This window comes from Cucurbita maxima, unplaced genomic scaffold (assembly GCF_002738345.1).
Source record: "Cucurbita maxima cultivar Rimu unplaced genomic scaffold, Cmax_1.0 Cma_Scf00004, whole genome shotgun sequence".
Classification (NCBI taxonomy): Eukaryota; Viridiplantae; Streptophyta; class Magnoliopsida; order Cucurbitales; family Cucurbitaceae; genus Cucurbita; species Cucurbita maxima.
In genome coordinates this window covers 1,872,202-1,892,514 of record NW_019272020.1, presented here as the reverse complement: position 1 = coordinate 1,892,514, position 20,313 = coordinate 1,872,202, and the positions used below count along the sequence as shown (strand labels likewise).

Sequence of the window (20,313 nt, the reverse complement as noted above, 5' to 3'; positions counted from 1 at the left end):
TATTTCGATATAAATTATATTGAAAAATAAAAAAATATCCATTAAAAATATATTTGAAATGAATATTTCTTGAAAATATATATATATTTAAAAGTGTATAAAAATTCTCCGAAAATTATTCACATATCCCTACCTCGATTCTTGTAAAAATAAGTGAAGAATTTTGCTCGTTTATAGTTTATTTTATTTTTTAAAAATTGATTAAGAATTTAAATATTTATATAAAAAAAAATGAAAAGTATAAATAAAAAATAATAATGAAAAATATGCATTTCCAAAATTTATTCCGTCCAATAAAATTGTCATAAAAATAAAATTATGAAAGGAGGGGGCGAAGACGGAGAGAGAGAGAGGCAGAGAGAAGGAGATGGCTATAAATTTGTTGAAAACTGTACCGAAAGTTCAGAGCTCCATTACTTCAAAACCTTCCACCTCTCTGTTCTTCACAACCAGAAGGTTCTTCTCCGTCCCCTTGTATTCCCCACTTGCGTTGGCTGTTTCTTCGATGTCTTACGAGAAGGAGCTCGCGGCTGCGAAGAAAGCGACCTCTCTCGCCGCTCGTCTATGCCAGGCAATTCTCTCTTTCTAATACCCTTGTTATTTTCCATGAAATTTGTGCAATTCTGTAAATGTGAGCGAATATGGGTGACTTCCATGATGAATTGGATACAAATCAGGTGTGGTACTGTGATGTGATATTGTGATTCGAACCCTGCTCGTGTAATCGTTGTATGACCTAAACCAAAGTTATCAATTCATCGTACATTTACGTATCCTCATTGCTCGGGGGGTTTATTTAAAATTCCTACGATTGAAATTGTTCTTCTACAATGTTGCGCTCTTGGAAATTTCTTTAACTATACATCTCATTCTAAGCTGATTTTATCTGCTGTTTCTGGGCGCAGAAAGTGCAGAAGGCGTTGTTGCAATCTGATGTTCAATCGAAATCAGATAGAAGTCCGGTGACTGTAGCCGATTACGGTTCGTAAAGCTTCTATCGCTTAGTTTCGTTCTGTATTTTGTTGTTACCTTTTCCAAGCCAACGAGTCAGCTAGTCTGGTCGTTAGATCACGTTAATACTTGGAGTAAACAATATAGGAATATCTCTTGTTTCCTACTTTTTTTTAATTTTTTTTTATAAATACGAGTATAGTTGTCCCGGGCAACCTGTGTCTCTTGATTCTTGACTAATACCACAGAGAATCTTAGGATATTTCATTTACAAATGCGGTTCTTTTGACTTCAATGGAATATCACGCTCCAAATCTTGTGGAATTTCATTAGCTTCTCTAGCTTGGGTTTAATCATATCAAGCTACCGCATTGCTACGTTTGTAGCTGTGGCGTTCATTTTGATCCACTTAGCATAAGCTCACGTTCTTTTGGTAATTTTGATAGCTGCGACTTTTGTCTGATCACGAGTAGCTTCAAATATCTTCAAGAAAACTTATATAGCTGTCTGAGTTTCCATGAAATGTATATTGTATAACTAAGGAGATAAGCGTCAGCATAGAAGGAAATGTCGGGCTCTCAAATTTATGAAATATTGATATGATGGATATATTGAGAAAATCATTGAAGTGGTGATTGTCTTCTGCTTTCTTCACTTATGATCCCTTTTGCTTTTGTTAAGACAGGCAAATCCCTTCCCAATTCTTTTACTAGCATCAAGATTAAGACAAATAATTTTAGTTCGTGTGTGCCTCACTGCAGCTTAAAGAGTTACTTTGATATGTCAGAGGCTGACTGGATGTACTCTTTCTATGGCTCTTCTATGTCCAGGTTCACAGGCGCTGGTTAGTTTTGTACTGGAAAGGGAACTCCCTTCTGAACCTTTTTCAATGGTAGCTGAGGAGGTCAGTTTGTAGTTTTTATTATATTGTATTTAGAATCTGCTTTCTTTGACTTGTCTCAGCAAAATAATTTTGAAGTCTGGGGTCTCTAGGATTCAGGAGATCTACGAAAAGAGAGTGGCCAGGAAACATTACATCGCATTACCGAACTTGTAAACGAAACACTTTCCAGTGAGGGATCATACAGTGCTTCAACCTTAACGGCAGAAGATGTGCTCAGGGCTATTGACAATGGGAAATCAGAAGGAGGTCCTACTGGTAGACATTGGGTTTTGGATCCCATAGATGGCACCAAGGGGTAAGTTAGCAAATCAGAATTCCCTTTCTATTTTATGCACCTGTAATTGGTTTTCGCAAATGTCATAAATAATGCTTCAAACAATCTGATAGTTTTTATTTAGAAGTTTTTGGATTTAGAGGGTTTTTAATCCAATTAGCCATATTTTCCGGATGTTTACTTTTGAGTTTCATTAATATTTTATTCCCCACTTAATAGTTGATATTGATGGGGTTATCTGTCTATATCATGCGCATGTGTCTCTGACTATCTGTGTCTTAGATTTCTAAGAGGGGACCAATATGCTACTGCATTGGCATTGCTTGATGATGGGAAAGTAGTTTTGGGTGTCCTAGCCTGTCCAAATCTTCCCTTGGAATCAATTGGTAGCAGTAATCAGCATTCTCCACTTGGAGACGTCGGTTGCCTTTTCTTTTCTACAGTTGGTGCAGGAACATATATGCAGTCGCTTGCTGGTTCTACATTAACAAAGGTTCGTTCTTCAATGTTTTATCCAGGAGTTTCCTTCTTGAGTAGGAAAAAAGAAATGAAATAATATGTGAGGCATTTTGCTGCACTTTAGGTGAGTGTCAGTACCACTGAAAATTCTGAAGAAGCATCCTTCTTTGAATCATATGAAGCTGCTCACTCTCTGCATGACCTCACTAGCTCCATTGCACAAGTAAGCCATTCTTGGTCCACATTTGATCTATACCAGTTGTGTTTTATTCCTTGAAAGATATATTCTATGTGGTTTGCTGAGATGAGTAATTACCAAACAGAAACTTGGTGTTAAAGCACCACCCGTTAGGATCGACAGTCAAGCAAAATATGGTGCCCTTTCCCGAGGAGATGGAGCCATATACCTTCGTTTTCCTCACAAGGGATACCGTGAAAAGATTTGGGACCATGCTGCCGGATGCATTGTTGTTACAGGTGAATTCAAAATTTGGAGTTGTTGAATTACTAGTAGACTTGAGAGTTGTTAAATCATTACTAGATTTTAATGCTTCATTATCAAGTTCTGGTGATTTATCATTTAACATATTTTCAACGCTTCCCGTGGATTCAAATGTTAGTTTGATTCGAAAGGCCCATGAACTATTAACATTTTGTTTTCGTTGAAAATTCTACAGAAGCTGGTGGAGTGGTTACGGATGCAGCTGGGAATGCATTGGATTTCTCAAGAGGAAGATATCTGGATCTGCACGAGGGTATCATTGTTACGAACCCGAGACTGATGCCATCACTTCTCAAGGCAGTTCAAGAAGCTCTTCAACAGAGAACTTCTTCAACCTTGTGATTTTTCTTACGCTTGATTCTGTTCACATTGTTTTCAGCTCTGAATCCTTTTCTTCCACCCTCCTAGCTCTTCCCTCAATTGAAGCTTTTTTGAACTTCAACTGAACAAATCTTATTATTAGCAAAAAAAAAAAACTTCCGTAGTTGGGTTTATGCCCTCTTTTTATGATCATAACCAAGTAATACCGAGATTTTGAGGTATAGCAAAGATTTGAAGGAAGTGTTGCAGCTAAACTCAAATGAAATTCAGTTTTTTAAAGCTTTGTCTGACAATTTATTCAAGAACTTTGATATAACATTCCATTCATATATGGATGACTTGCTTTATTTCATCAGGATGCCTTTATGTCCTTTTATTCATAAACACTGCCACCAATTCACATATTTCTCAGAGTGTTTCAAAACCTAAAGACAGGTTAGAACAGTGGAAAGTCAGATGGGTAATCTTGTGGGTGTGTTTTGATTGTTTTTCTCAACCATCTCTCTTGCTCGTCAAGGTTGGAGGGAGGAACATCATACACATCAGTGAAAGCATCTGCCACAGTTGGCTTCTCAGATCTCTCTGCCAACTGAATTGCCTCTAATAGCTGTTTGAACCAAAAACACAGCAAATTAAGAATGTACACGACTCATTTGATAACCATTTTATGCTTATTCTTGTTTCTTTTCTCACCATTTCTTAGTTCTCGTGAAAGTATTTTTCAAAATTATTTAGTTCTCGTAGGTTGTTCTTTTTGTTCTCTTTTTTGGAATGGAATGGTCTCTTGTTTCTCATTAGGAAAAAGAAAAGACATGGCAAGGAGGTTGTTTAGTTGATGCACTGAAAATTTACCTGTTTTCTCAGGCTACTTCTAAGCTCTGCTTCGGCCTCATCACTCCACCAACCATTGCTTTCAATCCATTTCCTAAATCTGGAGACAGGGTCCTTTGCAACCCTCCACCATTCCACTTCCTCCACCGGACGATACCTGGTCGAGTCATCTGATGTCGTGTGGTGTCCAACTCTATATGTGAGAGCCTGTTAATGGAACAAAAGGTATCAGAACACCATTGTTATCCATTCAAAGAGAAAGAGATTGAGAACCCTTCTTACCTCAATTAAAATCGGCCTTCGTTCTTGAATTGCCATTTTTCGAGCAGCTTGAACTGTATTATATACAGCAAGTGCATCGTTGCCATCTACACGGATACTGCGAACTCCATAAGCCCGGCCTTTTACAACCACCCCATCACCTGCAAAACAATATAACACTCTAAAATCTAATAACGTAATGCATTCTTCACAACTGTAAATAGTGAGAAAAATGAGATACTTCGAAACTGGTCTGAAATGGGAGTACTGATTGCCCATCCATTGTTCCGGCAAATAAAAATCACAGGCACCTCCAAAACTGCTGCAAAATTTAAAGCTGCGTGGAAATCTCCCTAATGTAACATGATTCAAGAAACAACACAAAAATCAACTTGCAACTTGGAAGAGTACAACAAATTCGAACACTACGAGTTTTTCTTAGTATTCTGTACCTCGCTCGTTCCTCCATCTCCAAAATAAGTGACTGCACAAGCATCTCTTTTTTCCATCTTCATTGAATATGCAGCACCAACGGCATGGGGGATTTGAGAACTACAAATTAGAGTAAAACATGAGTAATAAGAGTTGAAGTGTTGGAAGATCTGCTCAAAATTTTTGACCAATTGAGCTCAAGTCTTACGCGATCGTTGATGCTACAGTAAAGTAATTGTGTCTCTTCGACCCGTAATGGACTGGCATTTGCCTCCCTTTACAATAATCATATTTGTTTCCGAAGCACTGGCTTGCAAATTCTTTCAAAGTAAAACCGCGCCATACGAGTACTCCTGCCTCCCTGTACTGTATGACGTAGGAGAGTTACAATAAGAACTATCAATCACACAATTGTGGTGTAACAACTTAAGCCCACCGTTAACAGATATTGTCCTCTTTCGGCTTTTCCTCTCGGGCTTTCCCTCAAGATTTTAAAACGCATCTACTAGGAAGAAGTTTCCACACCCTTATAAGGAGTGATTTTTTCCCCTCTCCAACCAATGTGCGATCTCATAATCCACACCCCAAGCGTCCTCGTTGGCGTACTGTTCAATGTCTGCCTCTGATACCATTTGTAATAGTCCAAGCTCACCACTAGCAGATATTGTCCTCTTTGGGCTTTCCCTCCCAGGCTTCCCCTCAAGATTTTAAAACGCGTCTACTAGGAGAGGTTTCCACACCCTAATAAGAAATGTTTTGTTCCCCTCTCCAACCAATGTGCGATCTCACATGTGACTAATTAGGTAAGATATTAGTGCAAGCAAATAATATTCTTTCCATGTGAGGATTTGAATGTGCTTTACTAAGGAGGATGATGAGGGGGAGGTATGAAGTAACCTGTGGGACAATGAGGTCATCCAATGACAATGCTGCAGCAGAAGCAATGTTGATTGCTTCTTCTCCGATGGAGGTCACATAGAAGGAAATTCTTCCTTGCCTTTGCGCTTCATAAAAGATAGTGTCCATTGTTTGAAGAGTAACCATGTCATTATACATCTTCATGGCAATCTCCTTACTCACCTAAATGAAAGTACCATCAAGTTCATAAATGCCTATCGTTTCACATGAACTTGGGACATGCTCAGCATAAATTACCTGTGTAAAATTACTGTACATACTAGGCTGCCCGTTGTCATCAAGAACACGAAAGCAGGGTATCCGCTCCTCCTCGCGCTCAGGGACGAAACTCAATTGAGGAGTAAATTTAACCTTTCCTCCTGGAAAGTTCAAAACCTTGTACAAGAAATGCAAGTTTCACTTCCAACAAATCATATCAGGAACTTGTACACAATTGAATGACATTGAATATTATGAACTCGTTCACAGTTGGTAAGAGGAACACAGAGAGATTTAAGGTGAGACTTTGAGAGGAATCTCTACTTTTTGAATAATTTATGCTCGAGATTTGTTCCACTTTATTATGAGGTCTTTGGTGTGGGAAAAACAATAGAATCGTCGAGAGGCGTGAGCGAATTCGTAACTATGATTGGTCTCTTCTTAGATTCTATGTTTCGCTTTAGACTTCTGTCACAAGGTCCTTTTGTAATTACCTATTGGATTTGCATTGAATTGCATCATTGCTAGAATACAGGTTCCTTCTTCCATAACCCGAGCTTGAAGAAGGCTGCAAGCAACAATGGTGGAAAAGCCATTACGCTTGTAATTTAGGAATCGGGATTTCAGGTTCATCTAACATAGTAGCAACAATGGGAGATTTAGAATTCGGGGGTCTAACTTCTTCTACACGAACCAACCAGCGAGATGGGTGGACCCAGGACAGTTCAAGGGGAACTTTCTGGATGAACTCAATCAATCCCAAAAGTAAACTCCTTTACATGAACTCATTTTCCATCTTCCAGACTACACAAATGGAATATACCATAATGACCTGTAACTTGGGAGTTTGAGCCACTAAAATACACAAAAGATTAAGGAATAATCTGTTCCCCTCAATGTCTTACCTTAAATCTCTCTCTGTTCTTATAGAGATTCCTCTCGAAGTCTTTCAAAGAACAAGGGGGAAGGAGTTGACAAGCAGAATGGAAAGGAAAACTACAGTTCAAAGTCTAAAACTACATTGTCAACAAATAATCATTTAGATGCAGTCTCGGCAAACACACAATCCTCAAACGAAGATTAAAAAATTAAGAGGAATCTTATCTAAAAACGATTAGGGATTATAAAAACAAAAAATACAAAACATGAAATTAGAAGACAATCAAAGTTGACCGAATCAGAGTGCATTCTACCTGATTGTCACGATCATCGTTGACAGAATCTATTTGTTTCTCCACTTCAGTCGATTTGAAACGATGAGCAGACAAATGGTTAAGCATATTTTCGAACCCCAAAACTCTGTTTCCGATCTTATGAACTGCAAATGGAGATTCGCGAAGCGAACCCAAGAGACGCATCCCGTTTCTAAAATGGGGGATGATCTTCGTTGCTTTTCTCACATGAAACGCCATCGCTGGACGGAGAATGCTTCAGATCGAGTCTTGAACACCGCGCAGAAGAATTGGGTCGTTGGGTTTCGTAATATAGATTAAGGGTCAGAGGGACATTGAGAAGTTTGTTGCCCTTGGACAGATTTTGCCAATTCCATTAAACGAATTCTTATCTAATTTAAGACTCCAATGTCAATCGGATAAGTAGCTATCGCACTAGCTTGTTGGCATTCATCCATATCCGTCTGAGACAAAAGAGGCATTCTTCTTTATACAAGCTAAGTTGTTCGTGTTCTTCACGACTAGTTTATGAAATATTTTGTTTTCAAATCATGATTACGATGAACTTCGCATTTATTTTCATGGCTAAATAGTTAAAGTTTTAATTTAATGTTATCATTTAAATTTGTTGAACCAACCCAAAATTTTAAATTTGTTGTTATGAATTTTGTTCTCATATATGTGAATCTCACCATTCACCTTTCTCTAGATATTGTCAGGGTCTATTACGTATAGTCATTATGATTTTAAAATACTTTGGTTCTCCTATGGAATCTCACAATAGCCGAAGGGAACCATATCTGTTAATGGTCGGTTTTGACGGTTCTAAATGAGACCACAATCAGTCACCACAAATATGAGTTAGAGTAGGGCTAAACCCTCTTCAAAGGCTAAAACAATACAATATGTACTAGTGGTAAGCTTGAATGATAAGAACGACTATAACAAATATACGAGCGATTGTGATTGTAATTTTTCTGAGAATAAAGGAAATTCATTTGTAGGTCAATGATTTTCAACGGCTATCGTTAATAATCGTGGGTTTCAATTAGGCCACGTAACAGATTCAGATTGCGAAAAGTTCCGGCTCCTCCAGCTTACCGCCTCGCCTGATATCTGGCGCGCAGTGTATCAACTATTCGTTTCCGTTATTGAAGGCTCTCCTAATGGAGTTTCGCATTCTGCAACAATCTTCATCATGTTATGCTGGTCTCTCGCTCCTATCTCAGATTGCGCTTCAAAAACTCTAATTGCTGCTTTATTTTCTTAATGTCTTCTTTGTTCTGGATTGTATTTGATTTCAAGTCTAAATTAGGGGGTGATTTGATTTTCTTCTCTATCTGGGTTCTTGTGTACTTACCTTTTTCTCGTCTCGAATTGATTTTATTTATATAGGGATTTTGATGTTTTTTGTTTATTAACTTCTTTAATGGTCGACAAATTTATGATCAGATATCACTGAGTCTTCCAGTTTTAGCATTCGTTACTTGTACACGAAGGTGGGGATGCTATCTGTTAGTAAAGTTATGACGATTTTGGGGTTGCAATTTCAGTGGGGAGCCTTCTTTACATCCTTGTTTGATGATTTTCCCCAGGATTTTTATTAGGCTATTCGATTATTTGGATGAGCGTTTCTGAATAGGATTGCAAATTGAACAGGAAATGTCTTGTGCTCGGTCCAGCCTCGTTTCGGAATTTGTAAGTTTCTTTGTTGGGCTTCCTCGAACACAACATTTTTGCAGAAGAGATGTTCACGAAACGAACCTAGGAGAAAAACACATTATCGTTCGGAAGTTAATAGGGTGGCTGTACTCTGTTCTTCTAGTTCAAGTGACAGTCCATTGAAGCTCTATGATAATGTGAAAATTATTTATTCTGTTGCTGCTGCTACGGGTCATAATCAGGTACTCCTAGTTTACTTAAGACCATGTTTGATTAATATATCACATGTCACGGTCATGTTTGTCCAGTATGAAGTTTCGGCAAAATCATGTCTATGTCTGGTAGACTTGAAAGCCTCAAAAGTACTATAAGGGGATGTGACTATGCGTCAATTCTTTCTATTTGGAGTTATATGCTATCTAAGCTGTTGTGTTGCTTTTCTTACTTGCTAGCCTATGACATTGCTTTCAAACTCTCTTTTTAAAATCTCCCTACCCACTTTCTACTCAAAACAGGGCGAGAGACTTGAGTATACGTCGTTTGGCCAACGACGACACACATTAGAATTGGCTGACTCATTCACGTTGAGAGTGTGTGCCACACAATCGCTTGTAAACATCAGAAGAAGTGCGATTGTGACACATTGCACTGGCTAAGAATACTAAACAAAGTAATAAAATGGGACAAAAGCAATAAATTCTAACTGGACCATCAAAGATCTTTCTGCTTTTCCCTACTTGTTTATTTACTTAGCTCTTGCATTGATTTGTTCCTTAAATTTTCTGTAACAGGAATCTCATCCAGAATCTCATCTCAGGGTCCCTGCTATAGCGAATGCTCTTGAAAATATGGAACTCACACCTAAGGTAATGCTCTTGGAAACTCACAACCTGATTCTGAGAGGTTTTTCCAACTGTTGGAAGCCAGAAATTATAAAACACGAGAAATCAGATTTTGAAGCCAACAAATCACACTTAGTCCCACATTTCTATCTCTCTATGTTTCCATTTCTAACTATCTCTTTCTCTTGCACATTTCATTCACTATCAAAGTCCTCTAGCCTTGTGCAATTCCTCCATAGCTGTGGTACTTTTTATTCATTATATGAACGTATGTTTTAAAATTGAACACTTTCCTTTTTTTGGTATAATATATTGCAGTTTCAAGGCTCAAATGTCGTTGAACTTCAAAATTACAAACCTGCTTCAGTTGATGACATTGTGAGTGTTCATTCAAAATCATACGTGACAGGCCTTGAAAAGGTAGCCTCTTGGTTTTCTATTAATTACAAGTTTAGGGTCATGCTATTGCCAAAGTCGATGTCAAAAATAATTTTGTTTTATTTTGAAATCACTTTCAGAACAGAAATGTAAATGTTCATACGTTCTAATGACTATGCATAGGTATTTGGACTATCAAAATCTTCTTTTTTGATATCAATCTTGTCATTCATGTTCACACAATATAATGGAGGTTGGTTTTTTTCATTTAGTTGGGAAAATTTGTAAATGCGCGCTTTATTTGCGTCAACTTGTTTCGACAACGTTCTAACCCTAGATCACGCTTGGAGTTGCAGAGGATTTATTTCAGTTGTAATCTTTTTTTTTTTTTTTTTTTTTCCTTCTTGCTTCTGATATTTGAAAATGTATCAGGACGTTTATAACTTATTTGGAGAGGCCAGAGTAATTCTGAAGCACTAAACATCTTCCTTAAAGGTCTTATTGCAATGGTGTTTACTTCTGCATATTTGCAGGCTATGGATAGGGCTTCTCAAGATGGTCTTATTTTAATTGAAGGCTCTGGACCGACTTATGCCACTGCCACTGTGAGTTTGTCTGCTGCAGCTTTTTATGCTTAATAATGTCAGTATGGAGTCGAGTCAGGACCCTAAATCATATTCCTTCCATCATGAACTCTAACCTTAATTGTGATATACTAAGGCAGGACCCTACAAGTCCAGGACCATAGCCACTAACGCCTTTGATGGCTAATCTTGAACATAAAGACCAAGGACTATAGCCCGTCCTTTCCATCCGAAGGAATCTAATAAACATCCAGGGGAATATTCTTTAATAGAGAATCCTTATAACTTTTTGCTTAAAGAAAGAAGAAAAGCACTTGACCATTTCCACTCTCCCTCTCTCTGCAGCCAGTTGGAATATGTCAACCATTTCGAGGCTGCAATTATGAGAATAAAATTTTGTTTTTAGAGACACCTGGCGAGTTTGTTTTAGCAAAATTTTTACAGCATTGCCTGTGGATGTGGACAAAGAAAACTTTTATTACCTACAGCTGTAGAATTCCGTTGTACTTAATTGTGAAGTTAACAACTCCCCACTCTTGAAATTCATCACCTAAGCATATTCCCCTTTTAAACCTGGCTTATATTTTCTTCTTCTGATGGACAAGAAACAATCAAGAATCATGTCCTTAAGTCACTCTAACTACAAAGTAGCAGTGATCACTCCCCCTATCGATTCCAACGTCACTTGATTGATTGTGAATTACTTATTTTAAAAAATATAATAACCATTTACAACTAAGCTATATCTTGATCTAAACTGTCTAATATTTTTACTTCCTATAGTTATTCCTATAGTTATACCTCTCTCATTGCAAATTGGGAAGTTCTTTTGTAAACGCCATGGATTATACATCCCTCTTATAAATTTCATTCATCAATGAAATTGTCTCTTATCAAAAAATAATAATAATAACCATTTACGTGTAGGTTCAATAACTGTGGTTTTGCTACTTCAGATTTTAATTGAAATGCATATTGGGTTGTGCATCACTTATGTAAATTATTATCTTGGTAGTTCTTACGGTGATTACGCTTAAAAAAGCTATAAGATTTTTTTTTTTGTTTTTGTTTTTCTACAATAATTTATTAAATGCATTATTTTCTTTTGATGAGATCCAATACATGAACGAAAAGGGAACAATATTTTAAGAAACCCTTTTTTTTTTCTTTGAAGAAGAATACGTTTCTCCCATAGAAACTATCTATGAAAGCGCCTTATTTCTGACCGTAGCAATCTGATCTCTGATCTCATGCGCATATGTCACACTCACACATGTCAAGTATGCGTCTTTTATATAATGTATTACATGATACTTTAGCATTAATGTTTTTTATTTGGAGCAATACCATTAGCTTGACCACATTTTGATACTGTTGGCAATGCAGACATTTAATGAATCACTTGTTGCAGCTGGAGCAGGAATTTCTTTAGTTGATTCAGTGGTGATGTCTCAACCCAGCACGTTAGTCACTTCTTAATGATAATTTTGTATGTAATCCCATATATTAAGCCAGACTACCAGTTTGATAGGAGAACTTCTGAGCTTTCTACTTTTAAGTGTTGAGACATTAGATTTTAATTCCGTAGTGTCCAAACCTTCGCATAAGCATAAGTAGTTGAAGTTTCATATTCTTGTGTACTTGGTTTCAGGTCAAAGCGTCAAAAACCTACAAGAATCCGCCAATTGGTTTTGCATTGATAAGGCCTCCAGGACATCATGCAGTACCCAAGGGACCGATGGGATTCTGTGTTTTTGGGAACGTAGCTATTGCAGCTCGTTATGCTCAACGTGTGCATGGATTGAAGCGTGTCTTTATTATAGATTTTGATGCTCACCATGGGAATGGGACAAGCGATGCATTCTACGACGATTCAGATATATTCTTCCTTTCAACTCACCAAGTTAGCATTCTTTAGAAACAATATGAAATATCTTTCATTCTTTGATGTGGTTATCAGAAACACGCATGAACAACTGAGACATGAGAAATTAACTGTAAACCTGTAATGCACAACTGTTGGTAACTGCATAGACTTGGGGGGGTTTCCTGGACTTTGCCCTGTTTCTTTTGCTTGGTGTCATTAACTTCCATTGGTAATTTAATCCCTTCTGGTTCAGGATGGAAGTTACCCTGGAACTGGTAAAATTGATGAAGTGGGTCGTGGAGACGGGGTAGGAACAACTCTGAATATTCCTCTACCAGGGGGCTCTGGTGATTATGCCATGAAAATGGTGTTTGACGAAGTTATTGTACCCTGTGCTCAAAGATTTAAGCCTGATATCATTCTTGTCTCTGCTGGGTGAGTCCCCCACCTCTAGAAAATTTTAATAAAGCTTGAAGATCAATCAACTTTTCCTTTTCTTTTTTGCATTTGATTTAGGAAGTTAATTATGTTCTAGTCTGAATTCGAATGATCTTATTTCTGCAGGTATGATGCTCATGTCTTAGATCCCTTAGCCAGTCTGCAATTCACGACCGGAACATACTACATGCTTGCATCCAATATCAAGCAACTGGCAACAGATTTATGCGAAGGTCGATGTGTATTTTTTCTGGAAGGAGGCTACAACCTCGAGTCTCTTTCATATTCAGTGGCTGACTCATTCCGTGCGTTTCTTGGCGAACGGAGCTTGGCGTCGGAGTTTGATAACCCTGCAATCTTGTATGAAGAACCATCAAGGAGGCTTAAGCAAGTGATCCAGAATGTAAAACAAATACATTCACTTTAAAGTTCAATTTATTTCTAGATATCTTCTTTTCATCCTAATTATTGTGTACTTTCAAGTAGACCTGCATAGTAACTTGATGTGTATTTGATGAACATATTTTCAAAGATAGGAAATATAAAGCAATGATATCTTGTTGTTTGTACCCCTATTGATCACAGATGATCAACATGGTTTGGGAGAATCTTGTAAACATATAAAGGAGTGGGGCAGTGGAATTCTCATTCCAGGATATTCCTACGCAACTCTTCTACTTTTCTTCATTTCATGGATATTTCTATACATCTTTTCTACTTTTTTCTCCATCAATGAGATTCTCATTCCATGAAATTTTGTACACTTCCATCAGCATTATAGAACTTACTAGTTCAATGAAAATATCTCAATTTATTGGTGTGGGAATCCCTTTAGTAGAAAAAAATTAGGAATAAAATAGCGTAGGTATCCATTATTTCTGGTAGTGGAAATCTCCTATCTGATCTATTATTTTGATCTATTATTTTTTGTAATGATCTGCGTAGTTTATTTGGAGACATTCTTCCTATCCCTATGTACCATCCTTTTAATTGGACTATATTCGAATTGGCCTCTAGAGATCGAGTAAGATCCAATAAAGATGAATATAACAGTTGTCGAAGAATTTTAGAAGTATTTTTTTCTCCTAGATAAATTTTATATAAATTTTATGAGATCACACGTTAGAGGGGACAAAACATTTTTTATAAGTATGTGAAAACCTCTCCATAATAGATTTTTAAAACATTGATGAAAAATGGGTGAATTGTGAGGTCTCACTCGATTGGAGAGAGAAACGAATACCTTCGAGGACACTGAGCTCCAAAGGGGGTAGACCGTGAGATTCCACATTAGTTGGAGGAGAGGGAAACAAAACATTCTTTATTAGTCTTTGCTGGGTCTCTAACGGGGATGGATTGTGAGAATCCCACATTAGTTGGAAAGGGAGAATAAGGTCGTAGAAAACCTCTCTCTAGCAAAAGTGTTTTAAAACCGTGAGATCCCACATTAGTTGGAAGGGGAGAATAAGAGCGTAGAAACCTTTCTCAACGCGTTTGAGTAGAAGAACAATATACCCTAGTGGCTCATAAGATAAAAGTAAGCTTGGTCCTGCCCGACTGAATTGGATTCAAACGCATCTTATCTAAACCATGAAATTCTTTGTGTCTGCATGCTAACATTCCATGGCATCTCAACTTCTATTATTGAACTCTTTCGTCTTCGAATCAACTTCCTTTATATCCCTTTATAACGACTAACCTCAACTCTCTATAAATATCGAGCTACTATGCCATATCCATACACAACAAGCCCACATTATTATAAACTTCTCTTCCAACCATCCACCAAAGATTACAATGGATCTCAAGGTAGTCGCCCACGGACAAAACGATGCCTTGCTTCACAAGCCCAAGTCTTGTGGTTGGGAACCAGTTAACGTCCATGACCCATACGTACAAGAACTGGGAAGGTTTGCAGTGATGGAGCATGTTCGCGGGCTGTGCGGTGTCGGGATGACGTTCGTTCGTGTGGTGAGCGGCGAGAGTATGATGGTGTGTGAAGGAAAAAAATACAGCCTTGTGGTAGAGGTGAAAGAAGTGCTGGTACTTCCTCACCAATGCCCTGCTATTAAGTTGTATGTGGCCGATGTGCTTGACAAGCAATGCGCCAAGTCCTGGGAACTCTTGGCTTTTGAGCCTTTCTGCCTACCCCCCATGGGCCCTGGCCCTGTCATCCACAATGCCTAAGCTTTCTTATCTCCTTACAGATGATAGCATGCTATTGTATTATCTTTATCTATTACTAATTATGCAAGAATAATATAAGAATAATAAAATAAAGACGATCTTACGTTTCAGTCGCTTATTTCTTTTCTCTTAAAAATCATAGTTAGCTTGTTAACATGAACATAACTTTTCGGTTATTGACATATATTTCTTTCTTTGAAGCTGAAAGATTAGATTCTTGTAACATTTCTTTACCACGACCAAATTTTCGAGAGTTTGAATCTCGGACTATGAATAAAAAGACAAACACAAAACCAAATAAAAGATGAAAATCTCAAACTATTCAAATTTATTACAAATGAGGAAAAGAGTTCGAGATACAAGTACAAAAAGAAATAGAAAAAACTCAAATATAAAAATGAACTGATACTCCGAAACGACCTTCTCTATAACTGCACAGATCTAGAATGCTCCTTCACCTCGACTCGCAACCTGCGAATAGCTCGAGAAAAAAAGGAAAGAGGGAAGAGGTGTATACACAAGAAGCAAAAATACTTGTAGACTCTTATCACAAACTTACCCTAGTAGGTATCGGCAGACTTTACTTTAAATTCTAACCTCTACTGTTACCCAAGTGTCTAAGGTGCTTTGAAGTTCCTAACAATACTTCAGCTGCTTACAGTCCCATACTGGATTCGAAAAAGGTGGTTCGCCATTTTCTCCATTTTTTTGGGTCGCAAATCGATTCACTTTAAAAGAAAAATATGGTTTACAGACTCATTTTTATTTGTTAATATTATTTTTATTTATTCATAATTAATTCCTTTGCTTTTTTTTTTTTTTTATATAAATATTTATAAATACCTATTGAGTGAAATGAAATTAAAAGATTAAAATAAATGGTTGAAATAATAAATATGTACTAATTTAAAAGAGAGCATGAGAATATTTATACCATTAGGTTTACAATTTTGCTTTAATATTATTTCTCATTTATAATTATTCAAATTATCTTAGCTTATAACCTTTTTTTATTTTACAATTGATTTTGATGATGGATGATTTCTATGTAAAATTCGGCGATCGCTGGAAAATGTGCCGAGTGCCGGAATTCTCACGCTCACAATCCACGTTCTCTCTCCAGCTCTAATCTTTTTTTTACGAGAGAATAATCAATACCGTACCATATTCGAGAGAGAATAATCTTTTTTTTTTTTTTAATCTTTGAAAAATAAAAGAGAGAATCAAAAACACTTATAACACTGACTCCTCGGAATGTTTTAAAAAAATGAAACCTTATATATTTTTAGATATAATTTAATATTGCTCGTTCAATTGGGCTCAGTCCAAACTTTGACTCACAATTTTATTTAAGATTAATTGTATCTAACTATTAATGTGTAATTTATTACTAAAAACGAAAAATACACTTACAAAATGTTTGTACTACCGAGTAATACACTAGTTTTAGTTGTTTGACTAAAACAATGTCGTAGTCATCCAAATTAAAGAATTTGATTCGAAACTATCTCCAAATAGATGAATGCTCAATTAATTTGTGTTGTAAGATTCGACTATATCAATTTGAATAGCGTTTAACAACTATAAATATGAAACTCCAAAATATTCATGAGCAAAGTAAGTTGGTTGAAGCTATCTATCAAAGGTGTTTTAGAATGAGTTCGGGAGAAGTGTGTCATTCAATTCCACTTCCAGTAATTAAGGATGTCAACGACAAAGAAGTGCAAGAGGCTGCAAGGTTTGCAGTGGAAGAGAATAACAAAAACGGTGGACATTGCTTCATTTACAAGCGTGTGGTGAACGGTCTGTTATATGGTATGGCCAACATACATATTGTAATCAAACATTATATTATGGTGATAGAAGTTCTAAACAACGATGGTATTCCTTGGTCATATGTTGCAAATGTGCGATTCAATGTGCGTCCCCTAAATGAGATGTATCTCGAATCCTTTGAAGATGTCCTTAAGGATTTCAACAAGCATTAGACTGCGCCCTCTCTCTCTCTGTACTCGCAGTTACTGTTCTTAACTATAAAAATGGCATAGAGCTACAATAAAATAATCACATACTTATCTTGTCTTTTTTTCTCAAATTTTGTCAAACTCGACTCTTATTTATGCATATTAAGGTACTACGAAGCTTCCTCATCGCTAAGTAAATATGACGATTATAAGTAAAATGACTAATTGTCTCAATCGCGCTTTTGATGGCAGCAGACTTGTGATTGTACGACACTCACTTCCCATCAAGAAGTGAGTTAAGCCAATTCGTTCTTGCGTCGCCTATGGCCAAACGACGTATGCTCAAGCCTCTGGCCTCGATTCAAGAAGAAAGTTTTAGAAAATTGGGGCAGAGAGATTTCGAAAGCGAATTTTGAAAGCAATAATTGAGAGATTGAAATTAGTGTTATATGTGATGCAAGCAAAATGACAGCAAAAACGGCTTACATCATATAACTATAGGAGGAGTAGGGAGATTTTGTTATACAAATTTTCTAATTTTATTTTGGATCAGCTTATTTTACTTCCTCACTATTACTCGTTTGAATATAAATATTAAAATGATTAGTTATTAAATATCGTTTGAATTAAAGCACAATCTTCCAAACCTAATTCATAAAAATTAAACTATCCGGTGTATTATACCATAAACATTTTTTTTATTTTAAATTTGGTTCGGTCATTTAATTCCAACAAATATAATAAATTATTCCTAACTTTAACGAGCATATTATCTTTTGGTTTGACACACATACGAACATGAACGAACTTGAATTTCGAGTTGGGTGAGTATCAAGGATCATAATCGATAGTACTTTGCTAATAACTTTGAGCATTCAAGAGGTCGAAAGTTGAATTTCTTTAAAAGGGTAAAGAAATAACCAAATAATTATTGTCAAATTTCAAAAAAACGCCCCACAAATTTCATTTATAAATAAATGGAAGCATTAGCTGATATAAAATCGAGATTATACCGTTTCATAATATTAAAATTAAATTATAAGTCATATATATTTTTTTTTTTGTTCTTTCAAATATTTTAATGCTCTAAATTTATTTGTGTTCAAAGGTTGAAAAAATGGTGAATTTATTTTTTAAATAAAAATATATTTAATTTTAAAAAATTGTGTTTTAAGTAAAATTTAGTTTAGAGAGAATAATCAATATCGTACTATATTCGAGAGAATAATCTTTTTTATCTTTGAAAAATAAGAGAAGAAGATTCGACTATATCAATTTGATTAGTGTTGAGCCACGACTATAAATATGGAACTTGAAAGTATTCATGATCAAAGGAAGTTTGTTGAAACTATCTATCAAAGGTGTTGTCAAAATGAGTCATGAAGATATGTTTCCTTCAGATCTATTTCCAATTAAGGATGTCAATCACAAAAAAGTACAACAGGTTGCAAGGTTTGCAGTGCAACGGAAAAACGAGAGTGGTGGACATTGTTTGATTTACAAGCGTGTAGTGAACGGTTTGTCCGATAATATCGACAACCCCGATCATCCTCATCAATATTATATTCTTGTGATAGAAGCTCTAAATGACGGTATTCCTTGGTCATATATTGCAAAGGTGAAGCACAATGGACTTAACTTCATAGATCCCTTCGTCTTTTCTTTTGAAGATGTCCTCAAGGATTTCAACAACCATTAGATTGCTCATTGTGTTTACACTAAGCCCTCTCTCTCTACAATAAAGGAGGCGTTACTGTTTTTAACTACGAAAATGGCATAGAGCCACAGTAAAATAATTACATACTTATCTATATATATATATATACTTATCTTTTTCTTTTTCTTTAAAATTTGTCAAATTCAACTCTTAATTATATATATTAGATAAGATCATAAGTGAAGGACTAATTTATTATATAAATACATATATATTAAAAAGAAATTCTAAATCAATATGTTAAATGCACTAATATATTTAAAAATAATTTAAGTGAAGTGTTCAATACTTGTGCGGTCGCCGGAAAATGCGCGAGTACTGGAATTCTCGCACTCACAATCCATGTTCTCTCCCCGACTCTAATCTTTTTTTTACGAGAGAATAATCAATACCGTACCATATTCGAGAGAGAATAATTTTTTTTTTTTTTTTAATCTTTGAAGATAATATAACACTGATTCCTGGGAATGTTTTAAAAAAATGAAACCTTATATATTTTTAGATATAATTTAATATTGCTCGTTCAATTGGGCTCAATCCAAACTTTTACTCACAATTTTATTTAAGATTAATTGTATCTAACTATTAATGTGTAATTTATTACTAAAAACGAAAAATACACTTACAAAATGTTTGTACTACCCAGTAATACACTAGTTTTAGTTGTTTGACTAAAACAATGTCGTAGTCATCCAAATTAAAGAATTTGATTCGAAACTATCTCCAAATAGATGAATGCTCAATTAATTTGTATTGTAAGATTCGACTATATCAATTTGAATAGCGTTTAACAACTATAAATATGAAACTCCAAAATATTCATGAGCAAAGTAAGTTGGTTGAAGCTATCTATCAAAGGTGTTTTAGAATGAGTTTGGGAGAAGTGTGTCATTCAATTCCACTTCCAGTAATTAAGGATGTCAACGACAAACAAGTGCAAGAGGCTGCAAGGTTTGTCGTGGAAGAGAATAACAAAAACGGTGGACATTGCTTCATTTACAAGCGTGTGGTGAATGGTCTGTTATATGGTATGGTGAACTCCAAAATATTTATGAGCAAAGTAAGTTGGTTGAAGCTATCTATCAAAGCTGTTTTAGAATGTGTTCGGGAGAAGTGTGTCCTTCAATTCCACTTCCAGTAATTAAGGATGTCAACGACAAACAAGTGCAAGAGGCTGCAAGGTTTGTCGTGGAAGAGAATAATAGGATTGGTGGACATTGCTTCATTTACAAGTGTGTGGTGAACGGTCTGTCATATGGTATCGCCAACATACGTATTGAAATCCAAACTTATATTATGGTGATAGAAGTTCTAAACGATGATGGTATTCCTTGGTCATATGTTGCTGACCATTCTCGTATCCTTTGAAGATGCCCTCAAAGATTTCAACAAGCATTAGATTGCTCCCTCTCTGCACCAAGTCTTCTCTCTTTATTAATGATTTTTAATCT

At 36.1% G+C, this 20,313-nt stretch overlaps 4 protein-coding genes across 4 annotated transcripts in view; 2 read left to right on the top strand and 2 right to left on the bottom strand.

Moving 5' to 3' along the window:
- Positions 1-20,313, bottom strand: part of LOC111478100 (NAD(P)H-quinone oxidoreductase subunit O, chloroplastic) — a 30,038-nt gene extending 9,725 nt beyond the window's left edge. Inside the window, exon 1 of the mRNA XM_023122199.1 lies at positions 20,213-20,313. Within this exon, the coding sequence (XP_022977967.1) occupies positions 20,213-20,215 (3 nt within the window). The 5' untranslated portion in view covers positions 20,216-20,313. The remainder of the gene's footprint in view (positions 1-20,212) is intronic.
- Positions 313-3,690, top strand: LOC111478099 (SAL1 phosphatase-like). The gene is made up of 8 exons (XM_023122197.1): positions 313-571; positions 906-981; positions 1,782-1,855; positions 1,945-2,150; positions 2,412-2,622; positions 2,713-2,811; positions 2,912-3,065; positions 3,266-3,690. The coding sequence occupies exons 1-8, from the start codon at positions 368-370 to the stop codon at positions 3,430-3,432; spliced, it is 1,191 nt and encodes a 396-aa protein (XP_022977965.1). The 5' UTR covers positions 313-367; the 3' UTR covers positions 3,433-3,690.
- LOC111478096 (2-oxoisovalerate dehydrogenase subunit alpha 2, mitochondrial) lies at positions 3,723-7,713 on the bottom strand. The gene is made up of 9 exons (XM_023122195.1): positions 7,245-7,713; positions 6,091-6,228; positions 5,833-6,015; positions 5,144-5,301; positions 4,956-5,055; positions 4,745-4,856; positions 4,525-4,664; positions 4,264-4,449; positions 3,723-4,018 (listed from the first exon to the last, which is right to left on the bottom strand). Exons 1-9 carry the CDS (start codon positions 7,461-7,463, stop codon positions 3,848-3,850), a joined length of 1,407 nt encoding a protein of 468 aa, XP_022977963.1. The 5' UTR covers positions 7,464-7,713; the 3' UTR covers positions 3,723-3,847.
- On the top strand, positions 8,228-13,564 carry LOC111478097 (histone deacetylase 14). Its single transcript, XM_023122196.1, has 9 exons — positions 8,228-8,432; positions 8,883-9,127; positions 9,677-9,751; positions 10,046-10,147; positions 10,639-10,710; positions 12,076-12,132; positions 12,341-12,592; positions 12,810-12,991; positions 13,121-13,564. The coding sequence occupies exons 1-9, from the start codon at positions 8,390-8,392 to the stop codon at positions 13,419-13,421; spliced, it is 1,329 nt and encodes a 442-aa protein (XP_022977964.1). The 5' UTR covers positions 8,228-8,389; the 3' UTR covers positions 13,422-13,564.

Coding starts and splice junctions, on each gene's coding strand:
- LOC111478099 (XM_023122197.1), top strand. CDS start 368: ATGGCTATAAATTTGTTGAAAACTGTACCGAAAGTTCAGAGCTCCATT. Junction 2,623..2,712: donor CTGGTTCTACATTAACAAAG/GTTCGTTCTTCA, acceptor GCTGCACTTTAG/GTGAGTGTCAGTACCACTGA. Junction 2,812..2,911: donor TCACTAGCTCCATTGCACAA/GTAAGCCATTCT, acceptor ATTACCAAACAG/AAACTTGGTGTTAAAGCACC.
- LOC111478096 (XM_023122195.1), bottom strand. CDS start 7,463: ATGGCGTTTCATGTGAGAAAAGCAACGAAGATCATCCCCCATTTTAGA. Junction 5,302..5,832: donor ATGACCTCATTGTCCCACAG/GTTACTTCATAC, acceptor TACGTCATACAG/TACAGGGAGGCAGGAGTACT. Junction 4,665..4,744: donor CATTTCAGACCAGTTTCGAA/GTATCTCATTTT, acceptor ATTGTTTTGCAG/GTGATGGGGTGGTTGTAAAA.
- LOC111478097 (XM_023122196.1), top strand. CDS start 8,390: ATGGAGTTTCGCATTCTGCAACAATCTTCATCATGTTATGCTG. Junction 10,148..10,638: donor ACGTGACAGGCCTTGAAAAG/GTAGCCTCTTGG, acceptor GCATATTTGCAG/GCTATGGATAGGGCTTCTCA. Junction 12,992..13,120: donor ATCATTCTTGTCTCTGCTGG/GTGAGTCCCCCA, acceptor TTATTTCTGCAG/GTATGATGCTCATGTCTTAG.